At 45.3% G+C, this 11,379-nt stretch overlaps 1 protein-coding gene across 1 annotated transcript in view; it reads right to left on the bottom strand.

Annotated features, from left to right (window-relative positions):
- Positions 1-284: 284 nt before the first annotated feature.
- The window catches only part of LOC144488513 (retinoic acid receptor RXR-gamma-like), a 72,317-nt gene continuing 61,222 nt past the window's right edge, over positions 285-11,379 (bottom strand). Inside the window, exon 3 of the mRNA XM_078206560.1 lies at positions 285-1,509. Coding sequence (XP_078062686.1) covers positions 1,273-1,509 — 237 coding nt within the window. The 3' untranslated portion in view covers positions 285-1,272. The remainder of the gene's footprint in view (positions 1,510-11,379) is intronic.

Below are 11,379 nucleotides of genomic sequence, written 5' to 3'. Positions count from 1 at the left end.
AAATCTATAGCCAATTATGTCACCAAATTGTTATGATCCCAGTTGATGTTATAACTGGATGGGAAGATCCCAGAATGGAACCCTGGCTCAAAACAGTATAACTTGTACTTTTTTTAAAATGTGGAGGAACAGTCACAGGACCGCCAATTAATTTTTTTATAACGAGAAAAATAATGTCTCAAACATGTAAAATTGGATGATGATACAATACTCCTTTACTTCCCCTTAGCCTAACACACAGATCTTAAGACTAACGCGATTACAAAGTATATTTTAAAACTACAGCGATGTCAGTAACACAACATTCCTTTAAGCACACAGATTGGCTGTGGCCAAAACACAGACTCCACTCTGAACCCAAAGTTAATGTTTGTGGAATTTTCCTCAGAATCCCTCCAGATGATTGTCACACGAGTTTCCAAACTCCATTCCCAGAAAACACGCTTTCACAACACTGCTTTCCATCAGCGGTTTACATTCGAAAATCTAGTCCACGTTTCCCAAATAACTCTCAACATTAAATTCACTATCCAGGATTTTCAACTCCCTCTCTGGGATTTCTTTGTCTAGACTGTTATACAAGCTGTTCACAATTGCTTTAACCCTCAAATTCCAGATTCTATTAAAATGGCATCAAACTTCTGATTTATCTCCGAGGGCTGCTTTCCCACTTTAATTCTGATTACGGCAATTGTCTTTTTAACGAGAACATTGTTTACTTTTCCATTTGAACTTTCCTGAACGACACCTTGGTCTCTGTTCTCAAAACTCCAGTCTTTTTTCTGACCCAATTCCCCGGTTATCCATGTTCTTTGGGAAATATGCCCAGCTTCCCCTGGTACAGTTGAGATGTTCACACCCCAGTGTACTATCTTCAACTGCAATACATCCATTTAAAAGTAACACACCTTTCTACTTTAAAAGGCCCCCAGTTGCTAAGCAACCACTGCTATCTTTGCCAGGCTCTATTTATTCTTCACATCATAATCCTCTCTAAGCATAACAGAAACACAATTGGAATTGAAACCAACCCCCAGACATACAAACGCCTTTGTCCAACATGAATCTAACTATAGGTTTTTACCCTTACAGGCCCAGAAACATTAAATCAAACCCACTTAAAAACTATACTTTATTTCTAACGTTTCCAATATAAATATAAATCCCTTACAACTACCTTTTTTTCCCCCCAAACAAGATCGGAAACCAACCTGGCTCCTGTTCGAACGACATACAAGACGCAGCAACAACAAGTATTAAAAGCAAGAGCCTTTACTGATGAGAATGACCACAGTCTCGGAGGAGAATGTTTGCTGATGATGGGACTCTTGTGATCAGTGCAAAGATTTGTGGGCAGGTTGCAGTATTACCTGAGGAACGGTCTCCACATATTGCACAGATATGCTTGGCCATCGAGTTGGGGCTGTAACAGTTCATGTTCCCAAGTCCGCTCAGGCCGGGAGGTGGCTTAATATCCTCTGTACTACTGACGTTATTCACCGTATTAATCTGAGTGAAAAAAAATAAAGTCGGTTTTAAAAACATACGAGAGTTCGGAAAGTGTACACTCTGCACCCCCATTTAATCCCCTTCCACGGGCATTGCTGGTGAGAATCACTCGTGAAGAATATGTAGCTACCCTGTTCCTGGAAATGTCTGTGTGATAAAATATAAAACAAAGAACAGACAGTCTTTGCAGTTGTAAACGTGCCGCCAAAAACACGTGAGTTGAAATAAGGCAGGAAGAGATTCACATGGAACACGAGTGCCGCAGCATAGGCTAGTTGCACTGTTTCTATGCTTGATGTCTTTCCAAGTTAGACGATGGCTCCATTTTCTGCTGATACAGCTCTTGCAACCGTTTAAAGTATGTAACACGCGCCAGATGTCACACTTGGTTACAGCAGAAAAGCAACCCTGAAAACCAAGTATCTCAGTCGCTTAACCTGGGTGCTGACGCTCGCAAGCACTTTTCCAAACACCAATTAGACTTTACTTGACCTGAGATTGTGTTTACCAAACAACATTGACTCTCTGTGGTCCAGCAGCAGAATAATACACTTCTCATTGCGAGTTATTATTGTTCCACATAAAACGGCACACCGCTAAGTGGACAGTGCATCACAATTGCTTGATATGCGCACAAAGCTCCTCACTGTTAGCATCTTTTCAGTAAAATCGACCCTTGCGTATGCCAGTCAGAGCCTCAGTGAACATTAATCTGCAATTAATTAACTCACAGGTTCAGCAAAAGCCAGTTCATTTTCTATCCAGGGCACAGGCAGAATGATGCACTCCGACACGGGGACAGGAGGTTGGGAGTTGCGAGGTGTGCATAAAGTTTTAAAACAAGAAATAACTCAGCACGTTCTCCCCGGCTTTACCTAAACTGAGTGAAGCAGCATTCAAGGGGCCTAACACTTGTTTAGTCAGGGCTGCCTAAGGGGAAAAAAGGCCCTGGCAGATGAAGATTAGACGCCAAATGTCCCCGTTGTTACACTCCTGGTAATTTTAAGAACATGAATCGTGCATTATTATGTTAAATTTATATTCCATTAAGCCTCGAGAAAACCTCATGCAAACCGTTTATCCATCAAACATTAAAGCATTTCATTTCCTGACTATTGAACAGCAATAATTTCAAGAGACGTTTCATCACACAGTGACATAGGAACATGAGAACTAGGAGCAGGAGGAGGCCATTCAGCCCCTCGAGCTATCCGCCATTCAATGTGATCATGGCTGATCTAACCTCCGCCTCATCTCCACCTTCCTGCCCACTCCCCACAACCTTCCGCTCTGCTGCTTATTAAAAAGCTATCTCCCCCTTAAACTTGCTCTGTGTTTGTTTAGTGTTCCAGCATCCACTGCATCCTGAGATAGAGAATTTCACAGGTTCACGACCCTTTGAGTCAAGTCATTCCTCTTCATTTCTGCCACCCCTTAGTCTAAAACTATGTCCTCTTGTTCTAGAAAGTCCAACAAGGGGAAATATTCATTCTATAGCTATCCTGCCAATCCCTTTTAGCATCTTATATACCTCAATTAGATCTCCTATTCTTCTAAACGCCAGCGAGTTCAGGTCTAAACTGCTCAATCTCACTTCAAACGACAAGTCCTTCATCCCTGGAATCAGTCTAGTGAATCTCATCTGAACTGTCCCTAACGCATTTACATCTTTCCTCAAGTGAGGGGACCAAAACTGTGCGCAGCACTCCAGATGCAAGGGAGCCTTCATATTCAATCATTTGGAACCTTCATATCAAGGTGTGATCACCTTCCATTTTAGTTAAAAGCAACTTGCCAAGAGTTTGGTTTAAACACCATAAACACGGGTGGCATCGAGGTCCAACAGTCAGGGAGTGCCACATTGTCTGAGGTGCCATGGTCTGCCCTCTCAGAGGGAAGTAAAAGATCCCATGGCACCATTTCAAAGTAGAGAAGGCCATTCAGCAACCTCCAAAACACAAGCGACCTGATCATTGTAATCTCAGTCCTCCACCTCAGTCTCTTAGAGTCATAGAGGTTTACAGCAAGGAAACAGGCTCTTCGGCCCAACTTGTTCATGCCGCCCCTTTTTTTTAAAAAAACCCCTAAGCTAATCCCAATTGCCCACATTTGGCCCATATCCTTCTATACCCATCTTACCCATGTAACTGTCTAAATGCTTTTTAAAAAACAAAATTGAACCCGCCTCTACTACTACCAATGGCAGCTTGTTCCAGACACTCACCACCCTCTGTGAAAAAATTGTCCCTCTGGACACTTTTGAATCTCTCCCCTCTCACCTTAAACCTATGCCCTCTAGTTTTAGACTCTCCTACCTTTGGGAAAAGATATTGACTATCTAGCTGATCTGTGCCCCTCATTATTTTATAGCCCTCTACAAGATCACCCCTCAGCCTCCTACACTCCAGAGAAAAAAGTCCCAGTCTATCCAGCCTCTCCTTATAACTCAATCCATCAAGTCCCGGTAGTATCCTAGTAAATCTTTTCTGCACTCTTTCTAGTTTAAGCTTATTAAGCTTATCATCTCTCATCCTTGTTCATCTATTTTGGTGCACTCACAGCCATACACATTACACCCTTTAAAACCTTGTATCTATTCCTGTGTCAAGTCCCACTCTCCTCCGACCTGTGCTGGCTGGTCTGAATTGGCTCTCAGTGGGGGTGGGGTGGGGGGGGGGGGGGGCAGGTTAGGTGCCTAACAGCAACCTATCTTTGTAACCTTCTCCAACCCTGCAACGCTCCCTCTAACACTTCATTTCTAACACTTTGACCTCTATTTCAGGTTCAAGGGGCTGAATGGCCCACTCCTGCTCCTAGTTTTTAAATGCCACTGGATGGGTTGGCTGGAAGCTCCGAGGCTAACCCTGCCCACCTGCACAGCAGAACAAGCACAGCAAGCGCCAGTCAGTGCAGGATGCAAAAGGTAACTCAAACATTTCTTGCTTTCAAAGACTCATTGTCCAGTGCAGGATAAGAAATAAAAAAGGAACAAGTGAAAGAAAGAGACACTGACGGATGAAGAGAGAGAGAGAGCAAAGGGAGATAAAAAGCTAAAACAATAACCTGTTTGTGCTGCAGCTTCCAATGCCACAGGACACAGTGATTTACGGTGAAGAAAACATTTACAAAGTGTAGTTGTAATCTCGGCAGCTTAGCGGTCAATTTGTACAAAGCCAGCTCCTACAAACAGCAATGAGACAAATGACCAGAAATCTGCTTTAGCCATGTTAGCTGAAGGATGAATGTTAGCCACTTCAAAATAGTGTCCGTGTGCCTTTTAACATCCATTTAAAAAGGGCAGATGGGACTTCGGTTTCATTTTCTGTCCAAAAGACAACACCTCTGACAGTGCAGCACTGCCTTAGCACTGCAGTGGAGCACCAGCCAGTATTACGAAGTGGGTTTTGACCCCACTACCTTCTGGTTCAGAGGTGAGAGTGTGACCCACTGAACCAGGGCAGATCCCACTGTCTCTCTCGGAGAACCCAGTGGAGCTGCTGCCAAGCATTTCTGTTTCCTGTTGACCTGGGCAAGGGTGAAGTGATTTGATTAATGGCGCGGTGTGCACACGTGCACGCATTGGGGGGGTGGGGGGTGGGGGCGGGGTTGTAGTCCAGTGATCACACATACCACAGCACTAAAATTAAAGCTGGCCCCTCATATTCAGGTCAACAACTCTTCTGTCGCATGTTCCTCACAGAACAGAAGTCAAATCATTTAAAAGGAGCAAACGCTCCTTAAAAAGTCAAACAAAAGGCAGCAACTTTTGCTGCAATCCATCTGCACAAGAACTTAGGATAGATTCCCTACTCCCAGTATCCTTCATTCATCTGAGGGGAGCGGGGGATATTAATTAACTGAATATTTTATAGCCTAACTAGACACTGCGCATGTGTGAATAGTAACCAAGGTCTGTCCCAGGTTCAATCGTCTCTCATGGCCAAAGAGACTAACAACACCAGAACATCCAACATCAGTGAGAGTCAACACCTTCAGGAGAGGGCAGGGGAGTGGGGTCCCACGGAACTGTACCCCAGTGAGAGTCAGCACCTTCAACCATTCTGAACTCGAGTCCCTGGTCTTTCTCTGCTTTCCAAATTGCTGCCAGTTTTGCTATTTAACTACAAATAATGATACACGAACTGAAGTGATGCATAAGTATGCAAAATATATGATGTGGTTTGGAAATGAGTTAAATAGTGGAATCACTCCCTTACCTCACTTCCCTGGAACACTCTGGGCATGAGTTTCTGTTCCATTGCACTGCGTTTCTTTACCTGAAATTGGCCAAACCAATGCAAAGGAGAGTGGTGTCGGAAGAGCAGATCACTTTCCCGCCATTTTGTGTGCTGATTTAGCAAATTGGCCATATCAGTTTCAGCTAATTTTTCTCGGCCTTTTGGCTAAGATCAATTGTAGTTTTGGCATCCTGCATTCGGTTGAAGTCATGAGGTTACACTGAGGCTTCACTTGAAGCAATTTAAGGCGGCATCTAGGCCTTTTGGCTAAGATGCAAATGACATCAAGCCTTGGAGAAGATGCAATGCCTACTCCAATCAGCTTGGATCATGTAGATCAAGCTCAAGACAGGAAGTGGTGAGCCTGTCTTGTCAGCTTGGATCTGGAATGTCTCACTTGCTGAGACATTGAATTGGACATTGATTGGATTGAATTGGATATTTTTTAAAAAAAATTGCTTGAGGGAGCAAACATTTTGCTGGTCCTTCTGGGAGGAAGGACACTAACCGGAATGTTTTAAACATTCTTTGGGATATTGGCGTTGAATATGCAGTCTCCTGTATACAGCCAGTGATCCTGTCCAGTCTTCTAAAATTGTCTCCAGTTGTTGCAAATCACGTTTCTCATAGACATGAGCTCGCATAGATACTGATGAAAAGGTCTTTTGTGATAAGCCCATTTTCAGCTGTCTTAGTCAAGCTGCAACAAGTTACCCATCTTAAATCTGTCACAGAATAGCTTTTTGAAAGCAACATTTTTGAAGAAAGCGGTTATATTTTCAAGCCCTGTCTGAATGCGCTGGCTCTCGGCAGCGCTCACACTGTGTCACAGGCCAATGGGTTTGAGTAAAACCCTCAACAAAAATAAACACTTTTCTGCATTAATGCCATCCCGAGTGCAAATAGTGCCCTTATCACCAATTGTAGCCCAAGGTACACGTTACTGTGATAATGTTGCTCCCACTTTACCTTTTTACAGATGGAACCTTACCTCCAACCAAAATAAAGGCACTAAGGGTGGAAAGCATCCATTAGCCACATCAATTATCACCAAACCCAATCGTATTTCACCGTGGCAGCAACAATGTAAATCGTCTGTTGGTCACGCTCGTTGTTCAGTTGATGCCAACGGGGTACAATCAGGAAACAAGCACCATTGGCACAGGATAGCCAATACCAGCACCGTCAGCACCACTGCCAGCAGAACCTTCATCAGCATACCCTCCCCATCAGAATCAGTAAGTAGTCTCACAACACCAGGTTAAAGTCCAACAGGTTTATTTGGTAGCACGAGCTTTCGGAGCGTTGCCCCTTCATCAGATGAGTGAAGAGTCCGGTTCACAAACAGGGCATATATAGACACAAACTCAATTGAGTTTGTGTCTTTATATGCCCTGTTTGTGAACAGAATTCCCACTCACCTGAGGAAGGAGCTTAAGGCTCCGAAAGCTTGTGGCTACCAAATAAACCTGTTGAACTTTAACCTGGTGTTGTTAAACTTCTTACTGTGTTTACCCCAGTCCAACGCCGGCATCTCCACATCAGGGGAACACTTCAGCAGTCAAGGACACCCAGCCTCTGATCTTCGGGTAAGCGTTCTCCAAGGCGGCCTTCACGACACACAACAATGCAGAATCACTGAGCAGAAACTGATAGCCAAGTTCCGTACACGAGGACAGCCTGATCTTGGGTTCATGTCACACTATCTGTAACCCCCACGACTTGCCTGGGCTTGCAAAATCTCACTAACTGTCCTGGCTGGAGACAATTCACACCACTTTAACCTGTGCTTAACCCTCTCTCCACTCACATTGTCTGTACCTTTAAGACTTGATTACCTGTAAAGACTCACATTCCAACCATTATCTTGTAAATTGAGTTTGTGTCTATATATGCCCTGTTTGTGAACCGAACTCTTCACTCACCTGATGAAGGGGCAACACTCCGAAAGCTTATGCTGCTAAATAAACCTGTTGGACTTTAAGCTGGTGTTGTGAGACTTCTTACTGTGCCAACCCCAGTCCAACGCCGGCACCTCCACATCATGCCCATCAGAATCAACAGTACTGTGGGTGTACCGACACCACACAGAATGCAGTGGTTCAAGAAAACAGCTCACCATCACCTTCTCAAGGGCAGTTAGGGATGGGCAATAAATGTTGGATCAGCCAGCGACACCCACGGTGACAGGGAGGTTAGCATTGCTGCCTCACAGCGCCGGGGACCCAGGTTCAATTCCGGCCTCGGGTCATTGTCTGTGGAATCTGCACATTCTCCCCATGTCTGCGTGGGTTTCCTCCGGGTGCTCCGGTTTCCTCCCACAGTCCAAAGATGTGTGGGTTAGGTTGATTGGCTGTGCTAAATTGACCCTTAGCGTCAGGGGGCTTAGCAGGGTAAATATGTTATGGGAATAGAGCCTGGGTGGGATTGTGGTTGGTGCAGACTTGATGGGCTGAATGGCCTCATTCTGCACTGTAGGGATTCGATGACATCCCCTGAATGAATAAGAAAAAAACAAAACCATCACACCAGCCCCACCATCATTAGAACCTTCAGACCAGCACCATCAGAACTTCTATATACTGCCATATAAACTGTGTATTGATTACGATTCTCAATAAATCTTCTGCTATATTCACTCGGACATAGACTGATTCAATTCCTGAGATATTTGCAAAATATTTATTCTTCTCAGGCCACTCAAGTCATATATTTGTTGGCATTTTATCGGCTGTGGTTTGGTTCAGTTCCCCCACATATAGATCTCTCTCTCTCTCTGAGCCGCACAGATACGAGTTGGGGGAGTAAAGCCTCGCTGATCAGAGGGAGTGGGGGGGGGGGGGGGCGGGGGGCAGGAGCTGACAAGGTTTCCACATGTTTCAGGTCAGGGAAGGCCTTTCTTTTGTACTGCAGTGGAGCTGGCCATCAGTGCAGGCTGGCAGGATTGTGTGTGCCGAGCCTTCCTGTGGGCCTCACAGAAGCCTGGATAAGGGGCTATGAGCACGAGGAGACTCAAGATGAAGCACATTGGCCTGGGGGGGGGGGGGGGGGGGGGAGGGGGAAATCGCTTTGCGGTTCACCCTCTTCCCCCATTACCTTGGCTGTGGAAACGTAATCTGTCACTGAGGAAATAAAGTCCCTTGCTCCTGCATATATCAAAGTGCTCAGTAATGACAGGCCACCCATTGAACCACTGACTGACTGATCACTCATTGACTTCATTTAAATATAATGTGCCGAGCCCTGGTTGAATTAACTTGTTGCCCCTCTGCCCAGAGCCAACACTCGGCTCACTCAGGCAGCACAGGGTGCAGAAAGTGAGGGAAAGCACTGGGGAAACCTACTCCACTCAGCCCGTTCGAGCTAGAATCATACAGCCAGCATGGGTAACACTACTTTCAGGGAAAATTCGACACAACCATCTGAGGGCATATTAGCACAGCTGGCCAAAGCGGTAACTAGGAGCAGGAGTAGGCCATCTGGCCCCTCGAGCCTGCTCCGCCATTCAATAAGATCATGGCTGATCTTTTTGTGGACTCAGCTCCACTTACCCGCCCACTCACCATAACCCTCAATTCCTTTACTATTCAAAAATCTCTCTTTCTTTGCCTTAAAAATATTCAACAAGGTCGCCTCAACTGCTTCACTGGGAGGGAATTCCACAGATCCACAACCCTTTCGGTGAAGAAGTTTCTCCTCAACTCAGTCCTAAATCTGCTCCCCCTTATTTTGAGGTCATGCCCCCTAGTTCTAGTTTCACCCAGTGGAAACAACCTCCCTGCTTCTATCTTAAATATTCCCTTCATAACTTAAAATGTTTCTAGAAGATCCCCCCTCATTCTTCTGAATTCCAATGAGTATAGCCCCAGTATACACACAGTCTCTCCTCATAAGCCAACACTCTCAACTCCGGAATCAACCTGGTGAATCTCCTCTGCACCCCCTCCAGTGCCAGTATATCCTTTCTCAAGAAAGGGGATCAAAACTGTACACAGTACTCCAGGTGTGGCCTCACCAGCACCTTGTACAGCTGCAACATAACCTCGCTGTTTTTAAAACGACATCCCTCTAGCAACGAAGGACAAAATTCCATTCGCCTTCTTAATTACCTGCTGCACCTGCAAACCAACCTTTTGCGATTCATGCACAAGGACACCCAGGTCCCTCTGCACAGCAGCATGCTGCAATTTTTTACCATCTAAATAATAGTCCATTTTGCTGTTATTCCTACCAAAATGGATGACCTCACATTTACCAACATTGTACTCCATCTGCCAGACCCTCGCCCACTCACTTAGACTATCTATATCCCTTTGCAGACTTTCAGCATCCTCTGCACACTTTGTCCTGCCACTCATCTTCGTGTCACCTGCGAACTTTAACACACTACACTTGGACTCCGACTCCAAATCATCGATGTAAATTGTAAACAAGGAGCACCTTAAGGAGAGAGGGCAAGACAGAGAGTTTTCGGGAGGGAATTCCAATGCTCAGGGTCGACGCAGCTGAAGACACAGCCACCAGTGGTGGTGGTGTGAAGGTATTGTGGAAGCAGAAGAGGCCAGAATTAGAAGTGCACAGGGATCTGGCTGGTTTGTGTACTGGAGGGGGTTGGGCAGATGGGGAGCATTAAGAATAGGTAGAGAGGCCTTGACTTTTGTTAATCGATGGCTAAAAATGCACAAAGTGCTCTGTATGTGTCTGGTTTTACAATACAGTCAGCTACCTGCCTTTTTAAATTGCTAAATTGTGACTGGTATCTGGGTGTTGGCATCGTCCCTCATTGCATTTGAGGTTGGAGGTGGGTGTTGGATTATAGCTGGGGATTCCTTTGGGAGCTCCTTCCCAGCCTATCTTTCTCCCACATACGTTAACTTTGGCCAAAGGCCGTTAAACAGTTGAAGCAGGTTTTGGATGGTAGTGGGCTAGGCTCCGAGGGAATTCTCAGCAGTGGTACTTTGGCAGAGTAAGGGCTTATGGGCAGAGGTGCCTACGGACATGGAGCAACAAAGATGCCAGGGGATTGGGTTTTTGCCTGTTCTCAAAGCCTGGTGGCCGTCATCAGGGACATGTCCCACTTGAGAGAGTTGTGTGTTCAGATCTGGGCACCATACCTTAGGAAGGAGATTTGATTTGTTTTGTCACATGCACTATTATACAGTCAAAAGTATTGTTTACAGACAAAGCATACTGTTCATTGAGAAGGAAACGAGTGTGCGCAGTCATAGCTAGGGTGTAGAGAAAGACCAACTGAGTGCGAGGTAGGTCCATTCAAAAGTCTGATGGCAGCAGGGAAGAAGCTGTTCTTGAGTCAGTTGGTACGTGACCTCAGACTTCTGTATCTTTTGCCCAACGGAAGAAGGTGGAAGAGAGAATGTCCAGGGTGCTTGGGGTCCTAGGTTCTGCTGGCTGCTTTTCTGAGGCAGTGGGAAGTGTAGACAAAGTCAATGGGTAGGAGGCTGGTTTGAGTGATGAACTGAGCTTCATTCACAATTCTTTGTAGTTTCTTATGGTCTTGGACAGAGCAGGAGCCATACCAAGCTGTGATACAACCAGATAGAATGCTTTCTATGGTGCATCTGTAAAGGGAGGAGTGTGTCGTGGCTGACATGCCAAATTTCTTTAGTCTTCT

Source organism: Mustelus asterias, unplaced genomic scaffold, assembly GCF_964213995.1.
Source record: "Mustelus asterias unplaced genomic scaffold, sMusAst1.hap1.1 HAP1_SCAFFOLD_1623, whole genome shotgun sequence".
Classification (NCBI taxonomy): domain Eukaryota; kingdom Metazoa; phylum Chordata; class Chondrichthyes; order Carcharhiniformes; family Triakidae; genus Mustelus; species Mustelus asterias.
The sequence above is the reverse complement of the archived record's forward strand: the minus strand, read 5'-3'. Positions and strand labels throughout refer to the sequence as shown.